We start from the raw sequence: 22,841 nt of genomic DNA on the forward strand, positions 1-22,841 counted from the left end.
TTGGTTCATCACAAGCCAGGGACTCAGGGGTTATTTAACCTCTTCAGCGTTGCTTTGAGGGCATTCCTGAAGCGTTTCCATTGTTCTCCTGGGAATCTCCTGTCACAACTATTGTGAGCTATAGTGTTGCGAGTCTCGTGTCTTGCCCAGAGGAGCTGCCTTGACTATTAGTGCTTCTATGCTAGGCATAGGGGATGCTGCTGTTTGACACTCTTTCTTCCCACTGGATTTGGAGGATCTTGCGAAAGCACTGCTGGTGGTACATCGACAGTGGTTTAAAGATGCCTACTCTGGGTTTACAAGTCTCAAAACATATAGAAACACAATGATCACTACAGGATGTTACAGGGCACAAATATTCAGATTCACTGATAGTTTGCCTTGTGCTGGGTACAACATGATCCACACAAAATGGTTACCAATTGTTTCCAATGTATAGAAATGTAATTTCAATTGTTATGACTGTGATGCGAGTTGGTTTAGCCACACTAATCCACAGGTCTCACCATTTAGTTCTCATTGGTCACACTACTGAGAACTTTAGTTTAAAAGTTTAATGCACTTATCATACTGGCCAATTATTTACCTTCACTACTGTTTGATCTAGAAATTAATCAAGCTTCTTCCAATAAACTCAGAATTTAAAAAAAACAAGTTGCAAAAACTGGTTAACACACAAATGTACTATGGAAGTATACTTATCCATCCCTTTTAAAAAATACCTCACCACGCATGCATCCACACGAGCAACGAATGGACAAACTCATACGGTCTTTGTAAAGATGGAGTTTGGAGGATAGGCTTTATAAAGGATCACGTTTGATAGTTTCTACACTGTTGACCTGGAGCTTCCTCATGTGAAGACGATCCCGAGAGATGCCTGGAGGTTCTCACTAACAGAATTTAGGCATGCAGGAGAATAAAGAGCTGGATCAATTCTTCTTGTCTCAACTTTACAAGTCTCCAATTGCAGACAAGTTATACTCAGATGAGGATTCTTTGGCTGCAGGTTGACAACCACACACAACTTCAGATAAGGCAGGGAGAGAATAGGACAGTATTCCTTCTCAGCTTAATCCCCAAAATGGGGATTCAAAAATCCCCTTCATATGTTAACAATATGTCAAATGTAGTTCTTCATATGTCAAAAATAACAGGTTCAAATCTTGAGCTTCTCTGTCAGGTGAATTCCAGTAAACCACCAGGAACAATTTTTTCCCGACAATTAAAATAATTGCAGTTCAAACAAAAACTCTCCCCCATCAAGGACCATACTGATCAAGTTGTTGAAATCATGTGATTTTTCACAGGCAAGGTGAACTTACAATTTTCTTTAAAAATGTTGGTACTACTCAGCCTCAACAGGAAACTGGAATACTCTGCAATATCATACGGCAGCTGGAAAACTGAGGAGAGAGAAAATAGAGTTAATGTTTCGAGTCTGTATGACTCTTCTTCAGAGCTCTGAAGAGTCATACAGACTTAAAGTGTTAACTCTTATTTTCTCTCTCCGTATATGCTGTCAGACCTGCTCAGTTTTTTCAGCATTTTCTGTTTTTGTTTCAGATTCCAGCATCTGCATTTGTATTTGACTTTTATTCTACCCGTTTCCCTTCCCAAGCCTAAGGTGATTACTGAGACAGAAATAATTACAACTACAATGGAGTGCTCCAAGCTGACATTTCTAAAGGAGGGAGGCAGATTGATGGCACTGTAGCCATAAATAAATTCCATGAGCTATTAAATTACTGTACGTCAGATTGAAATCTCTGAAAACTTTAAAAGTCAGTAAGGTCTGGGCCTATCTATAAAATGTAGGATGCAGCACTGTTGTCTTTAGTGATTTTTAAAAGCAGCTATAAGACAATCAATTTACTGGTATTCAAAGAATCCTGAAGTAATTCAGACTACCGAAAATTGTTGACCCCTGAATAACTGGTTGGTCCAGTTACTGGACTCTGACCCTCCTCCTTCCCGAGCTCCAACTTGCTAAAACTATTTTTAATAACAGTATACAGATGTGTGCAGTAGCACAGTGGAGAAAGTCCTTTCCCCATAACTCTAGGGAGTTCAAAGAGCAGCACTTAAACCAAAGACTCGCCATCAGTGCCCCCAACCTTTGTGTCAATGAACAGTCTGTGACTGGCCATTCATGTGCCTAGAATCATAGATTGGGTAAGGCACAGGAGGCCATTTGACATTGTGTATTGGCTCTCTACCAGAGCAACTCAGTTAATCCCTCACCCCATCTTTCCCTGTAGCCCTGTAACTTTTTTATTTTCGGGTGTTTATCCAATCCCCTTCTGAAACTCAAATTTTATCTTTAACTGCTTGTAATGCCTCCAACTTCCAGGAATTACATCTCAAGTTCTTTTCTTTATTTGCAGATGCTGGCACTAGTAGGAATGTGCCTATTAAGCCACATTTTGAATTATCAATTGTTCACTTTGAGCATTACTGAGTCCATTTGAAATTATATTACTTCTGATTGCTATCTTTACATTATAAAATCATTCTGCCTCAGTTTATTTGATTTAGTTTATTGATTATTTGATTTACTCAAAATAGGAGAAAAGCATTTTACACGAGTCTGATGAGTTTTCTTCTTGGACTGATATTTGGTTATTGCACTGTATCTAAGTACAGGATGTAGCCAATCTTATTCATTGCACATTTAATGGTGGTGGAGCTGCCATTTCAGCATAACGCTTGCATGTTTTTTTCAGAAAGGAGAAAATATAAGCACAGCAGCAGGGTTCCACTTAAGTGGGGAAGTGGGCAATGAAAAAGTCACCTTTTGTCCAGACGCAATAAGGTTGGCTGTGATGTTGAAAAGATACTTGGACTAAGTATGCCCAATTCCACATGGCCTAGCCTGTGGTTCACCATTCTATCTGGAACACAGGCCCACAGTTCAGAGCAGTGGTTCCCATAACAGTGGTTTATCACAACACACCTACATACTATAAAAAAATCCGAGGCACACTTCTTTTCTCCATCAAAACTGCCCCCAGCAAAGGCCTGTTATCTCTTAAAACCTCCTAAAAACTCATCAAGCCACCATTTAACATGAATACCATTAGTTTAATAAGTTTACAATGAAAGCTTCATCACCAGTTGCATGTCAAATACATTATTTTTAATCCAAAATGTACGCAATTTAAAATTCTTTCCATTAAAGATTTCAATTGTATTCAATTTTTTTCTGTATTTCTTAATTTGAAAGTTCATAAATGAAAGAAATATTGAATGTAGCATCTTAGCAACAACGTTAATGTGGCACCTGGGCCTGCTGCTGTGAACAGAGTCTCTTGATCTGGGGAGGAACTGACGAGAGGGCAACTTGCAGGACTTGCTCCAATGACAGGCGCTTCTTGATTTTTTTTTACATAAGACAGTGTTGAGAACGCCAGCTCACACAGGTAGGTTGTGAGAAATAGTAATACGGCTAAAGAAAAATTGACATTCTTTCCCAGCAGGCAGCTAAAATGTCCCCAGAGATATCTCTGCAAACTTCAGTTTCAGTGTATGATCCATCCTGAACTCTGGCAATTCTTTTTATAGTAAGAAGTCTAACAACACCAGGTTAAAGTCCAACCTTTTCTCCAACCAACCAATTCTTTTTATGCCAATTTGTTTTTTGATTCAAAAGGAAGTGAACTAAATGGATCATGTGCTTAGGCAAATTTCCCACATGCATACATGGTAAGTAGCATTGAACATCTCTTGTAGCATTTCAAGATATGTGGAGACGAGGTTGAGTATAGTTTTGCCAGCGGGATTTGCTGATGCCAGCTTGGACATCTCAAAATCAACTCATTTGCCACTTTTATTCTGCTAAAGGACCAGTTTTGATCTGAAGCCTTGAACTTTATCTGTGGAAGTCAGAATGTTCTTTTTTCCCCCTGCATTTAACATTCCGCTCTTTCAGATGGCTGAACAGATCTGAAAGATATGCAACTTTAGCACACCAAGAATGATCACATATTAAATCTGTGAGACAATTCATGCACAGCTGAAAACTCTCAGCACATTCCGGAGCTCATAAACATGAGCAAGAACCTTTCCCTGAGATAGCCATCGCAATTTTGTGTGCGTGAGTAAACCCTGGTACTTGGCTCCCGTCTCTTCATACAAAATAGCAAACAAGTGCAATTTCGCACTAATTCATCATGTCACTGGTGTGTCAAATACTGCAGTTAACTCAGATGGTATTGTTTTGGCAACAAGGGCTTCATGGTGTAGGACACAGTGACTGACCTCAATGTCAGGATTCTGTTCTTTCACCTTACTCACAAATCCTTTAACTAATTCTGTCATGGAAGCTGGTCAGTGCAGATGCTACCGCACTCAGCCCAGTTAAGACAGTTGTAATGCAAAACATTTCTTCTTTAAGTCGCATTATCGGGTAATTATTTGCAAAAAAATGAAATTCTCTTTGATATAATCCCCATCAGCATATCTGACATTGGTTTAGGAGCTGGCAGTATCCACTAATATCTGTAGAGTCAATCTTCACTGCAATTTTTTGACTCATTTCTAATTTCTCGTGAAGCACCCATTCAATTTCAAATGACACTTTATCAATATACTGTTTGACTGTATTGTTAGAATGAGGAACTTTGTCGATTTATTGGGCATTATCAGCTCCCAATATTCCTGTCACAATACTTCTGCAGAATTAGGGTTTCAACAACGGTGTGCAGCTTCTTTGATTTGGCTGACCTCAACCGCCAGGTAATTCACCTTCTATGCATTATCTGAAACTGCACACACTCCATAATATGTTGATTTTGCTTTATGTTTTGTACTCTCAGCTATTTGAAATACTGTACATCTTTGCTGGAGAGTGAACAGTGTTTGTATTGAAATGGCACTTCAGCTTACTTGGTACCACTGCAGCATTTGAGGGCTTCTGCCTGCAAATTAGGTATTCTGGGATAGGGCAAGAGGCACTACCAGTCCACGAAGATCCAAAAGCCAAGTAGCGGTCATTGTACAGTCTGTGAACGCACCTCGCTTTTGGATTCTGTTCTTTTGCCCACATGTCAGAGAGGAATTCTTCACCTCTTGATGAACTCATCCATGGCAAACTGTGGTCAAACCTATCACACTATACAATAAATGCCTCAAGCCTCAATTAATAAGCACAATTTCAGCTCTGTCTGTGCCAAACCGAACACTACTCTTCCGAAGGTGTATCCTTGTCCCAACACCCACAGCATGGAGTTTTCAAACTTTGGTTGTCTTCTCAGGTCTTTGGGGCTTCTTTTGGTGTTTCTTCAACTGGGACTTTTCCCAGCCCACTTCATTCAAGGTCAGCTCCTCATAGTCCTTTTTCTAATTGCAGCCTGTTTTGCCTGTTCTTAACTTCATTGGTTCCAGTCCATTACCCCGATCTTATTCCCTTACTGGGAAATCTGTTTTTTTACTTCTCCCTCTCCTGTTTTCCAACCGCTGCCCGTCTCCCTTGCTTCTCCCCTGTCGTCCTTGCATCGGACTCACCTGATGAAGGGGCAGCGTTCCAAAAGCTAATGGCTTGTGCTACCAAATAAACCTGTTGGACTTTAACCTGGTGTTGTGAGACTTCTTACTGTGTTTACCCCAGTCCAACGCCGGCATCTCCACATCATCCCTTGCTTCTCCCAGGGATTTTGCATATTGAGTTTTTGCTTTTTGTGGGGGGACATGGAGCCTTCATCTTCAGTTTCGTGGTTGGCATCTCAAGGTTCTGGGGAACACAGAGTCGCATGCATGCACCAGCCAGGAAAGGTCCATACATGAAGCTAGGAATTTTAAAAAATCTTGGTCAGGCCCATGCACATGACCAACATAAAAATCCAAACTGTGCATGTGCTTCAGATTAGCAATGTAAAATTATCCAAACAGTAGCTGCTTCCCAGCAGCTGCATGCACGATAGGGCCAATGTTCCACAGGACTTGGAGATGTCGACCACAGAGCTGAAGATGAAAGTTAGTTTCAGTTTATTTACATGAATTTTGAATCATTTTGAATATTATTTAATTGTGGCACACTGATTGGGAGCAACTGGTTTATGATGAGAGTTGTGGATATCAATTGTTGAGTTTATTTAAGACAAAGGATAGATTTTTGGGTTCCAAGAATTTAAGGGATATAGGTATAGGGCAGAAAGGTGAAGTTGAAGTAGATGATCAGCCATGATCTTGCTTACAGCGGGAGCAGGGTTAAAGAACCAAACATCCTATTCCAGCTTCTAATTCTTATGAGCTATGGCCCTTCATCTAGCTTCCACATTAAAAGGATACTTTTATAAAAGATAATAAACACAGAATAGGAGGAGACATCAAGTAGAGAAAGCTACCTACACCAATGATTAAACTCAAGATGCCAGTTCTCAAACCAATGACAAAGCTCACGCTCACCTGAGTATCAAAGACATTGGTGAGGTCCACTCTGTACTGATGGTACAGGCAGTCAGAAACCAAGCGACAGTCATGGATCACCTGAATTAATCACAAAACAAAAAAGTTACCAAGCTTATCCAAAGTCCTGTGGAATGTGCAGTGAAGTCAACCTGCTGATAAAGATGTGCAGTCTTCTCGCACCACTAGAATGAGAGGTTGTTCGATAATAAGAGGTTGAGTAAATTGAGCTAATATCCTCTGGAGTTTAGAATAATAAGAGGCGATTTCACTGAAACATACAAGATTCTAAAGGAACTTGACAGGGTAGATGGAGAGATTATTTCCCGTGGCTGGAGAACCTAGAACTCAGGTAGAGAATCAGGATATGGGATCTTTTACAACTGAGAAATTTTTTCTCTGACAGGGTTATGGAACTTCGGAAGTTCCTACAGCAGGAGGTTGTGGATGCTCCATCGTTGAATATATTACAGGCCAAGTCAGATTTTTCTTCTCTCTGTGAATCAAGGTATGTAGGTAGTGGGTGGGCAAGTGAAGTTGAGGCAGAATCAGTGAATTGTTGCAGCACAGGCTCCCATTGGGCCTGACGTGCTTGCATTGGTTCTCCAAATGAGCAATTCATTTAGTGCCATTTTCCTGTAGCTCTGCACATGTTTCCATTTTCAAATAATGATCCAATTCTCTTGAATGCCTTGACTGAATCTCCACCACACTCTCAGGCAGCACATTCCAGATCCTAACCACCCACTGCATGATATTTGCCAATTACCTTAAATCTGTGCCCTCTCACTCCGTATCCTTCCACTAATGGGAACAGTTTGCCTTAATCTATTTTGTCTAGCCTCTTCATAATTTTGAATAGCTCCATCAAATCTTCTCTCCAAGGAAAGCAATTCCAACTTCTCCAATCCTTGCATCAGAAGTTCCTCATCTCTGGAAACACTCATGAATCTTTTTTGCACACTTCCTAATGCCTTCACATCCTTCCGATAGTGTGGCGCCCAGAACTGGATGCAATGCTCCAGTTGAGGCTGAACCAATGTTTAACATAAATATATGTTATCCTTGTATTTCATGCCCCTATTAATAAAGCCTAGAATATTAATGCTTTAATAACTGTTCTCTCAATCTGTCCTGTCACCATCAACAAAGGTCCCTTTACTCCTGTATCCGCTTTAGAATTGTATATTTTAGCTTATATTGTCTCTCCTAGCAAAATTAATAATTTCACACTTCTCAGCGCTGAATTTCATCTGCCATTTGTCTATCCAATATGAAGAGGCAGCTCCAGGAACAGAATCAGGATTCTGGGATCATGTCCAGACCGGCAGTGATCTGATGAAGAACCCAGGAAGATACAGGGTGAAGATGTGGAGGCAAAGTTCAGGAACTATAAGGGAGGCAAGGACACCGCGATGTCTTAATTAAATGCACCTTCAACTAGGCTGCCTGGGCATGGCTTGAACTTCATGCCAAGAGTGCCACCTCAAACATTTCTGAGGAGGCAATCCTTCATCCCCAATTTAAAGCAGCCAATCTCTATTAAAGTTTGCAGCCCCTGCAGCGCCACTCACATTTGGAAAACATGAAGCATACGGAGTTCACTAAAACAAATCAATACTTATATTTGTACACAGGGACAATAAATGAACATAACATAATAAAATATCAAATGTCACACAGAAATCAAAATTAATTACAAGATGACAGGAAATCATGCCACCTGTGAAAATCTCTTTGGGTTCACAGTGCCTTAAAATTAAGCTCGAGTGTGCTGCAACTTTTGCTGTCACGTTGCTCCTGATGACCTTGCTGGTCGTCCTCTGGCCAGTGAAAAAGCATGGGAAAAAGAAATTACATATATTTTTTTCCCTTTCTTATTACCAGCAATGCAGCAGTGAAACTTAAGTTTTTGGAGTTAGATCAGTCATGATTTCATTGATGAACAGTCTCAAGCTGCTAAACAACCTATTCCAGTTCCTTTAAGGTCAAGAAGTATCGTTTACAGCTCAGTACTCCAGTGCTCTATATCATAAATGGGCACAATCTGATTGTGTTCCTGATTCTCTCAAAGACATCTCCCAAAATGGTCATACTGCTGACCAGAGAATATGCTGAGTGAAGAAACATTATGTATTTTTCCAAAATCTGCAGGATTAACACATCAAAGCCATTTAGGTTGGGCAAACAGCAGACAATTTGCCTGTTGCCCAAGCTGTGCAGCATGGCACAATTCCATGCCTGTATAGACCACAATTGTGCCAACTTACTTTGAGTATACCAGAGTCCTCCAAAATCATTTTCAGTCCATTCTTAAATGCCACTGGTCCCAAGAGGAAAATATCAAACAGATAAATTCGATCATTTGTTGCAATCTAGAAAAAAAGTGAAAAAATTAAACGATACTTAGAAGGTAGTAAAAGCTATGACTCAATAAGGAACTGTTAGGGTACCAGAGCAGAAACCCCAAAGTATGTTACAACTAGACCCCAATAAGTTTTTTTATTCTGGCATTAGTGAGAGGATAAGGTGTTTCAGTCCAGGTGTGATTCAATCAAAACAATAGGAAGTTTTTATCAAAACAAACTTCATTTTAACAACAATTCAACTAGAGAATGGATTAGCTTAACATTTAAACAATACTTAACCATGACAAAATACAGGTCTTAACTGCTAGCCTATCTCTATTAGTTCCAATTTAAGCAATATTCTTCTTATAGACTTAAATTCCTCTTCAAAACTAGTTAGAAGCAGTTTACGAACTCGGGCTTGTTAACAGTTCTAGAGTCTTTGAATACCTCTGGAGGGCGAGACAGAGAGACACCTGCCTTCTGACAGCCCCAAACAGCAGCCTCCAGAGAGTGAGAGCGAGACAGAAAGACACCTTGTTTCTTTCAGGACCAGGCAGAAGGTGACAGTTTTTAAAAAAACTTTCTCTCCTGCAAACATAGCTCCACCAATTATCTGTCTTTACCAATCAACCTATTCAAAAATTATCCTGGATTCTCAGCATGGAGCTGCATGTTATCTCAGACAAATCGGCATCTTGTAAACAGAGCTGATTTTTAAACATAATCCTACATGGTACACATATTTCTTAAAAGGCACAATATCATTGTAGAACTAGACTGGCATTCAAAACCAACCGCCTCATGAGCAAAAATCGAAGTTCAAAATAGTAAACTAGTTGACCAAGGGAGGCACAGCTTGTTAGAGCATTATTGTTTGGTACCAAATGCTGTGATCCTCACTCAACCTCAGCCACATCAGTAATGCGGCTAGGGAAAAAAAAATCTGGAATTAAGAATCTACTGATGACCATGGAACCATTGTCGGTTTTCAGAAAAACCCATCTGGTTCGCTAACGTCCTTGGGGAGCTGTCTGCTTACAAGGCTCAGTAACAGAAAACATGCCTTCATCGAATCTTCCCAGCAATGGCTGCATGTTCCTCAATCGTTTCAATACAAGGCACAGAAGGGATAATATGGATCTGGGAGATGAAACCTAGGCATTTTACTTGGAAACTTAATAAATAAGGTGCTCTAAAATGAGCACTGGCTAAAGCTGTTAAATAGTTTTGACAACTTTAGCTAATATGGTCTTTTTAGGGTTAACATGGGGTCTTAACCTTTAATAAGTAATTAAAAAATAGAAGATAATTAAACATTGGTATTTTGGAATTCAATGACTGCCCAGGCACTGATATAGGGCTGGAAAAGTACCTGTATCATGCACAGCTTTCCAAAGCGGCAGATATCAATTCCTTCCACTGCAACCCCAATCACACTTTGCTGTTTAATGTGGAAGATCTACAAGGAGTCAGACAAAAGACACAATCCTTTAGAAACTGACATTTGTACTTTCAGCTACTCTCATTTCTCTTCCATCAGGAAGCCATGTAAAATGTATTTGAAGTTCTAATCAGAATGCTATTCTGTGTCCATCCAATAGCCAGGAGTGTGAGAGAGACATACAGAAAATGTGGTGCGAGACCCATGTCTCCTGCTTTTCCAAAAGCTGCTGCACCTGGCAACTCATGGATAATGAAAATCAGTGTAGGGTGAATTACCCAGTGACAATCCCCTCTTGAGTCATGAGAGGAAATGTGATAGCACTGAGTGGAGATCAATCAACGGGACTAGGATCTAGTGCTTTGCAACAATATTGTTCAAATGCTTCTTCCAAGTCTGTTCTATTGTCTCAATAACAATGTTGAGTGCTTGATTTATGATCCAGACTTCACGAATACCTGAGAGGTATGATGGAGTAAGAAGTCTCACAACACCAGGTTAAAGTCCAACAGGTTTATTTGGTAGCACAAGCCACTGGCTTTCGGAGCGCTGCTCCTTCATTGGGTGAGTGGGATTTCAGTTCACAAACAGGGCATATAAGGACACAAACTCAATTTACAAAATACTGGTTGGAATGCGAGTCTTTACAGGTAATCAAGACTTAAAGGTACAGACAATGTGAGTGGAGAGAGGGATAAGCACAAGTTAAAGAGATGTGTATTGTCTCCAGCCAGGACAGTTAGTGAGATTTTGCAAGCCCAGGCAAGTCGTGGGGGTTACAGATAGTGTGACATGAACCCAAGATCCTGGTTGAGGCCGTCCTCATGTGTGCGGAACTTGGCTATCAGTCTCCGCTCAGCGACTCTGCACTGTTGTGTGTCGTGAAGGCTGCCTTGGACAACACTTACCTGAAGATCAGAGGCCGAATGCCCGTGACAGCTGAGGTGTTCCCCAACAGGAAGAGAACACTCTTGCCTGATGATTGTCAAGCGGTGTTCGTTCATCCGTTGTCGTAGCGTCTGCATGGTCTCCCCAATGTACCATGCCTCGGGACATTCTTTCCTGCAGCGAATCAGGTAGACAATGTTGGCCGAGTTGCAAGTATATGTACCGTGTACCTGGTGGTGAGAACACCATCCACCAGGTACATACACTTGCAACTTGGCCAACATTGTCTACCTGATACGCTGCAGGAAAGAATGTCCCAAGGCATGGTACATTGGGGAGACCATGCAGACGCTACGACAACGGATGAACGAACACCGCTCGACAATCATCAGGCAAGAGTGTTCTCTTCCTGTTGGGGAACACCTCAGCTGTCACGGGCATTCGGCCTCTGATCTTCGGGTAAGCGTTCTCCAAGGCAGCCTTCACGACACACAACAGCGCAGAGTCGCTGAGCGGAGACTGATAGCCAAGTTCCGCACACATGAGGACGGCCTCAACGGAGATCTTGGGTTCATGACACACTATCTGTAACCCCCACGACTTGTCTGGGCTTGCAAAATCTCACTAACTGTCCTGGCTGGAGACAATACACATCTCTTTAACCTGTGCTTAACCCTCTCTCCACTCACATTGTCTGCACCTTTAAGACTTGATTACCTGTAAAGACTCGCATTCCAACCAGTATTTTGTAAATTGAGTTTGTGTCCTTATATGCCCTGTTTGTGAACTGAAATCCCACTCACCCAATGAAGGAGCAGCGCTCCGAAAGCTAGTGGCTTTTGCTACCAAATAAACCTGTTGGACTTTAACCTGGTGTTGAGACTTCTTACTGTGCTTACCCCAGTCCAACGCCGGCATTTCCACATCAGGTATGATGAAGTCAGGAACACGCAAAGCAAATGTAAAATCTCAACCCAGACTGAATAAGTGGTTTGGCAGCCTCCCCTGCTGGCAGAATGAGACCCTGCCGTTAAAGGATGTTACAACAGTTTGCATTCAAACATCACCTTTAACACAGTAAGGCATCCCAAGCTACTTTACAGAGGTGCCATCAAAGCTCAGTCACATAAGGAAGTATTAAGACAGTTTTAGGTAAGTTTTAAAGAGTGCTTTAAGGATTAAAAAGCAGAGAGATTTATAAAAATAATTCCAATGCTTGATGCCTCAGCAACTAAAAACATGGATACAGCTGGTGAAGGATGTAAAGAGATATGGAAGAGATCAGAAGTGGGGAATGCAAAGGTCTCAAAGAGTCATGGGTGGTTAGAGTTAGTCAGGGTGAAGCCATGGAAGATTTGAAAACAAAGATGATTTTTTTTCAAATCGAGGGATGTATGAAGAGCCAATGTAGAAACATAGCAAGTAGGAGGAGGTCATTCGACCATTTGAGCCTGCACCATTCATTATGATCATGGTTAATCATCAAATTTAATAGCCTGTCCCAATCTTCCCCCCATATCCTTTGACCTCCTTTGTCCCAAGTGCTATATAAACTGCTTCTTGAAAAAAATAAAGTTTTGGTCTCAACTACTTACTGTGTAGCAAATTCCATCTTTGTCCTAAACAGTCTACCCTGTATCCTCAGACTGTGACCCCTCTTTCTGGACACCCTCATCATTGGGAATAGACTCTTGCATCTACCCTGTCTAGTCCTGTTAGGTTTCTATGAGACCCCCCTTCATTCTGAACTCCAGCAAATACTATCCTAACTGACTCAATCTCTCCTCATACGTCAATCCTGCTATCCCAGGAATCAGTCTGGTAAACTTTCTCTGCAGTCCCTCCAGAAAGTTAACATCCTTCCTCAGATAAAACCAAGACTGCACATAATATTCCAGGTGTGGCCCTGTGTAATGGCAGCAATACATTCCTGCTCCTGCAATTGAACCCTTTCACTATGAAAGCCAATGTACCATTTGCCTTTCTAAGTGCCCACTGCACCTGCACGCTTACATTCAGTGACTGGTGTATAAGGACACAGAAGTCTCATTGCACATTCCATTCTCCTAAATTATAGCCACTCAGATAGTAATCTGTCTTCCTGTTTTTGTTACGGAAGTGGATAACCTCATATTTATCCAAATTATACTGCATCTACCAATTATTTGCCCACTCACTCAACTTGTCCAAATCACACTGAAGGATCTCTGCTTCCTCCTCACAGTTCACCCTCCCACCCAGCTGTGTCCCTACAAATTTGGAAGTATTGCATTTAGTTCCCTCATCTAAATCATTTATATAGTGAATAACTGAGATCCCAGCAATGATCTCTGCAGCATCCCACTAGTCACTGTGCCATTTGGAAAAAGACCTGTTTATTCCTACTCTTTGTTTCCTGTCTGCCAACCATGCGCTTTAATTTTACACGCTGATCTCTTATGTGGGACTTTATTGAAGTCCAAATAAACCACATCCATTGGCTCCCCCTTATCAATTATACTAGTTACATCCTCGAAGAATTCCAGTAAATTTGTCAAGCATGATTTTCCTTTCATAAATCCATACTGACTCTCTTCCAATCCTGTCAGTTTTCTCAAGTGTTATGGTATAAAATCTTCGATAATGAATTGTAGAATTTTCCCCACTACCAATGTCAGGCTCACATCTATAATTCCGTTTTCTTTCTACCTCCCTTTTTAAATAGTGGGGTTATATTAGCTACCCTCCAAACTTCAGGAACTGTTCCAGAGCCTGTAGAATCTTGGAAGATGACCATCAGTGCATCCACTATTTCTCAGGCCACTTCCTTAAGTACTCTGGGATGTAAATCATCAGGCGCTGGAGATTTATCTGCCTTCAATCCCATAACTTTCCCCAACACCATTTCTCTACAAACTATTGGTCTCCTTCAGTTCCTCCTTCTGTAAATCCTGTGTTTCCAATATTTCTGGTATCTTATTTGTGTCCTCCTTTGTGAAGATCGAACCAAAATATGCATCCAGTTGGTCAGCCATTTATTTGTTCTCCATTATGAATTAATGGCTCTGATTGTAAGGGACCTACATTTGCCTTCATCAATCTTTTTCTCCTCACATACATATAGAAACTTTTAGTTAATTTTTAAGCTTACTCTCATACTCTATTTTCCCCTTCTTATTCAGTCCCTTGGTCCTGTTTTGCTGATTTCTAAACTGCTCCCAATCCTTACTCTACTGTTTTGATTGGCCAATGTCTCTCCCTTGGATCTAATACTATCTCTAATTTCCCTTATAAGCCATGGTTTGGCTACCTTTCAGTTTTACTTTTGCGCCAGACAGGAACAAACAATTGTTGCAGTTCACCCATGCACTCCTTGACTGTTTGCCACTGTCATCCCTTTTAGTACTGTTTCCCATTCTATCATAACCAACTCACACCTCATACCATTGTAGTTTCATTTATTAAGATTCAGGATCCTAGTCTCAGAATCAACTATGTCACTCTCCATCTTGATGAAAGATCATGTCATGTAGGTCAGCATGCTTTGGGTTGATGGGTGAACTGGATTTGGTTTGGCTTAGGACATGGGCAAGAGTTTTGGATGAAGACACGTTTATGGAGGGTGCAGGTAGGAAGCTAGCCAGGAAAGCATGAAATAAGTTGAGTCCGGAGACAACCAACACATGGGTGAAGGTTTCAGCAGATGAATTGAGACAACTGAGACGATCAGGGATGTTACAAATGTGGTTGTAGATGGTCTTGGTGTTAGAGCAGAAATGTTGCCAGAAGCTAACCTCGGGGTCAGAAAGAATGATGATGACAGCAATTAACTGGAACACAGCACCTGGAACCAAGATTGGCAATTGAGTGACTCTCCTGAAAGTCAGTCTTTATAAGACCATAAGACATAGGAGCAGAATTAGGCCACTCGGTCCATAGAGTCTACTCCACCATTCAATCATGGCTGATATTTTTCTCATCCTCATTCTCCTGTCTTTTCCCCATAACCCCAATCCCCTTATTAATCAAGAAGCTACCTATCTTTGTCTTAAAGACACTCAATGACCTGGCCTCCACAGCCTTCTGTGGCAAAGTTCCACAGATTCACTACTCTCTGGCTGAAGAAATTCCTCCTCATCTCTGTTTTAAAGGATCATCCCTTTAGTCTGAGGTTGTGCCCTCTGGTTCTAGTTTTTCCTACTAGTGGAAACATCCTCTCCACATCCACTCTATCCAGGCCTCGCAGTGCCCTGTAAGTTTCAATAAGATCCCGCCCTCATCCTTTTAAACTCGAACAAGTACAGGCCCAGAGTCCTCAAACGACAAACTCTTCATTCCAGGGATCATTCTTGTGAACCTCCTCTGGACCCTTTCCAAAGCCAGCACATCATTTCTTAGGAACGGGTCTCAAAACTGCTCACAATACTCCAAATGGGGTCTGACCAGAGTCTTATAAGCCTCAGAAGTACATCCTTGCTCTTGTATTCGAACCCTCTCGACATGAATGCTAACATTGCATTTGCCTTCCTAACTGCCGACTGAACCTGCACATTAATCTTGAAATTTTTTGAAATCTTTGATATCAATCTTTCACCACTCTTTACCATGTCTACAATTCATGAAGATAACATTGAGGCATAGGTCAGTAATTGGTTGGGAAATAAAAGACAGGGGTGCAAGGATAACAATTATTCTTGATCAGTGGGGTGAGACAAGATATTGCATGGCATCCTCAGTTTTTCACCATATATAGAGATGGCTTGAATGAATAAAGAGGTGATATGACACAAAGGTAGCAGGCAGAACTGAGAGAATGGGAGAGGATGCTACAAAAAGGGACATAGATAGATTACTGAGCGTATCAAACTACAGTAGATGAAGTTCAATGTGAGATATTCCATTTTGCTTCAGCAGATGTGCACCGATCACTGAAAAATAATCATGGGCACAAAAAGTAATCTCAAAGGCTAATGAAATATTGGTCTTTGTTTCAAAGGCATTCAAAAGCAAGGCATCAGTTGTTCAGAGCCTTTGTCAGATTCCATTTGAAGTACTGCATTAAATGTTGGGCATCAACCCTCAGAGATGGTACATTATCTTTGGAAGGCGTATAGAGCAGAATCACTATAATGATATCAGGGCTTAAAGGGATAAATTGAGAGGATAAATTTGGCTTGTATTCTCGATTTTAGAAGGTTGGGTGGCAATAAGATTTGATGTATCGTGGAACATGGAATAAAATTGGAATAATGAGGTTAAAATGCAGATCAACCATGATTTAATTGATTGATGGAATAAGTTCAAAGGGCGAAGTGGCCTCCTCTTGTTCCAATGTAGATCCCTTTGCTACCTCCAAGCTATTTCCACAATCTGCTGACCTTCCATTCTCAACTTTTGAATTAGTTTCTAAACACTCTGTTTTCCATATCGCGATCAGTGAAGTGTCCAAGTATACTTACATTAAAAACACTTTACAAGCGGAAGTTAAAGTGAAGCAGAAACAGAGTACCATCTTTTTATGCTATATGAAATAGGTGTGAGAATCGTCCTCTTTGGCTCTTCTGGACATCCTCTCTAGAGAGGAGCATGGCTGGAAGCCTCAGACAGAAAACATAATGGCCGAGGTAACTTTCCCAGTCACAGGCATTGCCTGGTGCAATTTTTCAAATCCGCCTCCCCTGAAGAAATGTTTGAATATGAAAATTGCTGAATGAAGATGCTGCAAATTGGAAACAGACTGAATGAATCCTATTGACAGAAATGAGCAAGAAAAGATTGGTTTGTTTTGAACTACTTTCTTAGACCATAGTTTGATGAAAGGAAAACTTGTATTTTTGTACCACCTTCTATATTCTCACATTGTGAAGAAGTGACCCAGTCAGTAAACAATGCAACATGTTAGCAAGACATGCTTTTAAACAATGTCCCTATGTGGATTCAGTCCTCTACATGAGGGACACTGAGACAGTGACCTTAGTATCATTAAATGGCTGACAATTTAATGAGGAATAATTCAAGGTTTGAACTAAGTAGACTGGGTAATCTTGGATGGGAGAGAGAGGAGGATAGGAAATGAGATTGTATATTCCAGCTTCAAAATAACTGATAAAACACATCAACAATCAAGTCCTTTGTGCCTTGCTTGCAGTTGGTGTGTGATTATCTGTGAGCAGAGCTCTGTCAGTTGACAATATTTTTGGACTAGAGCAGACAGCTTGGACAGAAAAAGCTTCCCTACTTTTTCGTGACAACAGATACAATTTGAAGGATAAAGAAACTTGTAACCAGGGAAAGATCAACTCGATGAAAATGCCAATACTTCAGAGCCAAGGAAATTTTTAAAGAAAATTATTTCTTGGGAAGTGGCATTTAAAAGGTGGTGAGCCGCTTTCCTGAACTGCTACAGTCCATCTGGTGCAAGTAACCTTACTTTACTGTTAGGTAGGAAGTTCCAGGATTTTGGTTCCATGACAGTGAAGAGACCGTGATTTAGTTCCAAGTCAGGATGGAGTGTGGTTTGGAGGGGTACTTGCAGATAGCAGTGTTCCCATTTATCTGCTGCCTTTTCCTTCTTGGTGGACAAGGTTGTGGTTTGGAAGGTGCAGTCGAAGGAGCCTTGGAGAATTAGGACATCCCTACTCACATCAACAGGTACCCAGGACAGAACAGTGCCAGAGCTCAGTATGATAAGCGTCACTCATACTGTGCATGTGAAAGATATGGAATAAAATAAAATGTGTTCTTAACTGTAACCATCACTTTATTTCACTTACAACATTTATCTGTACCCTGCCAAGCCTGATCTAAGTTTCAAGAGTTCTGAAACACTGCATCATGCATTCTTCTCCCAAAAATTGGGATTTATTTTTACATTTTGCAGCAGCAAGTTTCAATATACACTCAGAAGTATCACTTCTATTTCTTATACATTGAGAGAACTTATCAATGCAAACCACAGTAGACTAGTCAGTTCAAGTTACAGATTCATTCAAAATTAATTTAATTCTTCAGATGTTAGACTAAAGAAGTTTTAAGCAAAAGTATTTTCAACTGGCAATTAATTAATGAATATCATGCTCCCAGTTATTTTACTTGAAAGCTTTGGGAGTGACTGCTGGGTAATTTTTAAACAACAAAATCATTTTTGATGATGATACCCAGTTTTGTACAACTGCATAGCATTTTGTTTAAAAACAATAACATGTCCTTCCAGTTTCCCTCCCTTCTAGTATTGGAGTGGATGAAAGGCACTTCCCTTCCCTTCCAAGTGAATGCCTGGTGTGTCTCAGTATCACATTTAGCCAGGGAAATAGTCAACTGTAGGGAAGTCTAACTGATCAGGTCTGTTCAATCCTGCCCATGAGAAATGGTATTTGCAACCTCAACTGACAGATGTTCAGTTATGATGTCCTCAAGTCAAACAGCTGCCCAATAATCATTCTATCGATTAAGATATTATCTTGTACTGAATATTTTTTTAAAAACAAATATAAGATAGAAGGGCTATAAAAGTTAAGGGGTGAAAGATTGACAACTAGGTATTTTAATACTTGAAAGGAAAAAACAGAGGGGCTTTTCACAAAGTGTGTTAAATTAGAAGATTAAGTGAGTGGGCAACAAATAGACAGATGGAGAATAATGTAGGGACGTGCGATGTTATTCACTTTGGTTATTAGATTAGAAAAACAGAGTATTTTTTTAAATGGCATAAAACTTGAGAATGTTGATGTTCAGAGGCACTTGGGTACATTCATACAAGGAACACAAAGTTATCATACAGGTGTTGGAAGCAATTAGGAGGGCAAATGGCATATTTGCCTTTTTATTCCAGCCATGCATTCATTTTTTGGTTGGTTCCTAGGATGAGGCGCTGAGTAAATTGGTCCTATATGCTCTGGAGTTTAGAAGAATAACAGGTCACCTCATTGAAACATACATGATTCTAAAGAGGCTTGAAAGGATAGACAAAAGTTGTTTTCCTTGCTTGGGGAATCAAGAACATGTGAGCACAGAATAAGGGGTCATTAATTTAGGACTGAGTTGAGGAAATAATTCTTCACTCAGGATTGTGAATGCTCAATCATTGGATATATTTAAGGCTGAGAAGCTGGATTTTTGTTCTTTCAAGGAATCAAGAGTATAGGGAGTGGGCAGGAAAGCACAATTGGAGACCAACGATCAGTCATAATCACATGAATATTGGAGCAGTTTCAGAGGGGCTGAACGGTTCATTTCTGCTCTTATTTATGTTTGGACAAATTAGATCCAAGTAAACTTTCTGCCTTGTGTAGAATTTAAGCACAAGTATTTTCACATTAACAACAGAAAGTTGAAACGTAGGAGAAAAAGTTCTTTGACTGAAAGGATGGCAAGCATGTAGAACAAGAGTGTGGAACAAAAAATGCCTTAATGGGTTTCAAGAAGGAACAGACAGGATCATCAATGAATAGATGATTAGAAATGCTGAAGGGAAGATAGCAGATTCATGGGTGAAATGGACCAAGTCTTATCTCATCTGAAAGTGGTCGGCATGTGAAGATTTGATCTCTTATCTGTACTGAATCACTGAATTGGTCCTGGTTAGGGGAAGGAAGGAAAAAGCCACCAAGAGCACTATCTTGTGACTTCTACTGTAAAGTGTACAGGTGACATAGGGTAAGCGATAGATGTTCTTCTCAGTCAAACAGCTTTCCATGTGCTTAACCATCAAGGACAAAAATAAATAAGGAATGGCCATATGGCCAAGAAGGCAAGGTTGATATTTCTTCAGTGGTTCAATATCCCATGAACTAATGAGTGCTCCAGGGCAGAGGTAAAAATTATTAATTCCCTCTAATTAAGAATCAAAAAAGACAGTTTAACATTAATTTACTCAGAGCTGGATGGGAACACTCACTACTGGACCCTGCCTATTTCATCAAACAAACAACAGCCTACTTAATTGTAACAGTCGTATCTGAGCAGTGTTTTGAGAGAGAAAAGGCAAAAGTACTCAAACTAGTGAACTTACAGCAGGACCAAACTTCTGGTGAAATTGGTCGATGACTACGTATTCCAAGCTTTCATCCTCCAACTCTGTAAGAAATCAACATCAGTTACAAATCTGCAAATACAAATGCTTAACTTGTAACCATACATATCGGAATACAGTGAACTTCACTGGGGAAGGCAGAAAACCTATCATCTCCAATGTCATTCATCTTTCATACTTATCTTTTTTCCAGTTGAAGGCTGCTTGTTGTAGAAGTAATTATCTGCAAACTTTACTCCACTGAGTCTGATTGATCCAATTACCTACCCTTTTAGGCACCGGGTGGACTTTGTTGGCCCGATTTTACCATCAAGTTGCACACGTTTTTGGGTGCGAAAACTTGGTAAAGTCGGACGTGAAGCGAGTAGCGCGATCTGTGACCGTTCCCCCCTTTCCAATGGCTGAAAATGGCCGCGATCAGGACCGTGCCTGAAACGGCCGCGACAGCAATTTAAATGCATTTGGATGCAATAAAACTGAATTAATGGGCTGGACGCCCAACTTTACCAGCACTTCCCCCTTCACCACCGTGTTCGCCAATCGGGAATCGGCACATATCAGACATGCTCAGTAAAAGTCCGACTCAAAGCTCCATCAATGAGGGTTAGCGAGGAGGTAAGTGCATAGCGTCTGACAGCTCTCTGCTACTCACGGGTGTCCTGTTGTTGCGGCCATTTTCTGTGTTGGTTTGGTGGTGGCTCTGTGAGTGTGTGTGGGGGGAAGGGGGGGCTGTTGCTCTGCAGGGTCTCCAATGTCCGACTTGCAAAACGGACCCGGGTCTTAGCACTGACCTAGAGTCTTGCGGTGCTGCTGGGTCCTAGCGCATTCAGCTCACTCCCAGTTGAAGGATGTGCACAAAGCCCCTGCAAATTGCACTGCTGCAACCTCTCAACTTTGCAAGGAGCTGTGATTGTGGGGAGCATGTGGCTGGGGGGGGGGGGGGGGGGGGGGGCTTGTGATTGTTGACGTGCTAGGGCAAGCAAAGTTCCTTAACCTCTACATGTGTTCCTCTCCATCTCCCCCCCCATCCCCCTTTCAGAGTGATGAGATGGCTTTTGCGATGCAACCAATCGATCTTGCTGTTCTTTTGGTTCCTGCTGGAGTTGAAGAGGAGGAGCTGGAGGAAGAATTGCGGGCACAGGAGGCCCAGGCCGACAGTGCAACACCTGTGCAACCTGTTGCAGGACCTGGCATCTAGAGGGTGGGGGGCACTCTCTCTCGGTGGCTGTCAAAATGACGGCCACTCTGAACTTTTATGCAACCGGCTCCTTCCAGATCCCTAGCGGAGGTGTCTGTGGAATTTCCCAATCCGCCATGCACACCTGTGTCAAGCAGGTCACAGAAGCCCTGTATGCTTGGGCTGGGCAGTACATCAAACTTAACCTGGACCAAGCCCATCAGGAAGCCCGGGCTGCAGGGTTCGCAGCCATTGCGGGGATGTCTAACGTTCAGGGGGCTATCGATTGCACCCATGTTGCTCTCAAGGCCCCCCCTACAGAATCCACGGAGATTCACCAACAGAAAGGCGTTCCACTCTCCGAATGGTCAGTTCATGTGCGACCACAACATGAACATTATGCATGTCTGTGCAAGACATCCAGGTAATGTGCATGAAAGTTTCATTGTCACGAGCTGGGACATCCTGGAGGCATTTGAGGAGAAGCCCAGCGGGGGTGGCTTGTGGGTGATATGTGTTACCCGCTTCGGACATGGCTGATGACGCCTGTGCGGAGGCCTGTGTCGGAGGTGGAGACCCGCTATAATGAGGCCCATGCAGCCACCCATGCGATAGTGGAGAGGTGCATTGGGATTCCAGTGCCTGGACCGATCTGGCGGGCCCTCCAATACAGCCCAGTGATCTCTTCCCACATAGTGGTCATGTGCTGTGCCTTGCACAATCTGGCTCTACAGAGAGGTGACCTATTGGAGGAAGAGGAGGACGTGGAGGCTGTCTAGCCGGGTGTCACGGGGGAGGATGACCAGCAGGAGTAAGAGGAGGAGGATGATCATGCCGAGGAACACCAACCAGGCGTTCAAGGGCTGGCAGCTCAAGCGAGGCATGCAAGGGCGGCAAGGGAGGCCCTTACCACCAGGCGGTTCATTCATTAGGGGTTTGTATCTTTGGGTTCCATCCCACACCCCCCCAAAATTCCTTCTATATCCTGCAACATTGTCACATCAGAGTGGTGGGCCTGGGTACTCTGTTAGCGAGTATTTTGGCAGGCAGGAGGGTGATGACAACTCACTAAGCACCATTATGATGATGCCCTGGTGCAAACTAGTCTGACTCCTACCTGAGCTCCGCATGCATGCTGGGGCCTGGGCCCACGTCTGTGTAGTGGATCTGAAACCACCATACAGGGCCCTGGGGATCACTCGTGGAGTCTGGGGAACCAATGCCTTCCTTTTCTCAGTGACACAGCATTGAGGGGCCTCCCCAGCTGACATCAACATGAAGCATCCCTCCGGCGATCATCAATGGAAAAGGATTCAGAATCGAGACAAATTAGTCACGGGAGGGTGGCAAAAAAACATTTATTTGCAATAAAGGTATTTAAATGAGATGTTCTAGCATAAAAACTTGTAAACAGAAAATGTTAAGGTGCTTAAATATCTTTCTAACTAGTGCAGCCCTTCACCCATGCGAATGTACACCGGAGAATGTGGCCGATGCGCGTGGCAGGCGTCCTCTGGAGGTCCTGGCCCTGGCCGTCTCCCAATTGTCTGGGATGTTTCCATGACACCC

General features: G+C 41.9%; 1 protein-coding gene across 1 annotated transcript in view; it reads right to left on the reverse strand.

Moving 5' to 3' along the window:
• Positions 1 to 22,841, reverse strand: part of exd1 (exonuclease 3'-5' domain containing 1) — a 54,690-nt gene that overhangs the window by 14,085 nt on the left and 17,764 nt on the right. Inside the window, exons 5-8 of the mRNA XM_078233170.1 lie at positions 20,075 to 20,139; positions 10,129 to 10,215; positions 8,676 to 8,780; positions 6,406 to 6,486 (exon numbers count right to left, since the gene is read on the reverse strand). Coding sequence (XP_078089296.1) covers positions 6,406 to 6,486; positions 8,676 to 8,780; positions 10,129 to 10,215; positions 20,075 to 20,139 — 338 coding nt within the window. The remainder of the gene's footprint in view (positions 1 to 6,405; positions 6,487 to 8,675; positions 8,781 to 10,128; positions 10,216 to 20,074; positions 20,140 to 22,841) is intronic.

Source organism: Mustelus asterias, chromosome 18 (genome assembly GCF_964213995.1).
Source record: "Mustelus asterias chromosome 18, sMusAst1.hap1.1, whole genome shotgun sequence".
NCBI lineage: Eukaryota > Metazoa > Chordata > Chondrichthyes > Carcharhiniformes > Triakidae > Mustelus > Mustelus asterias.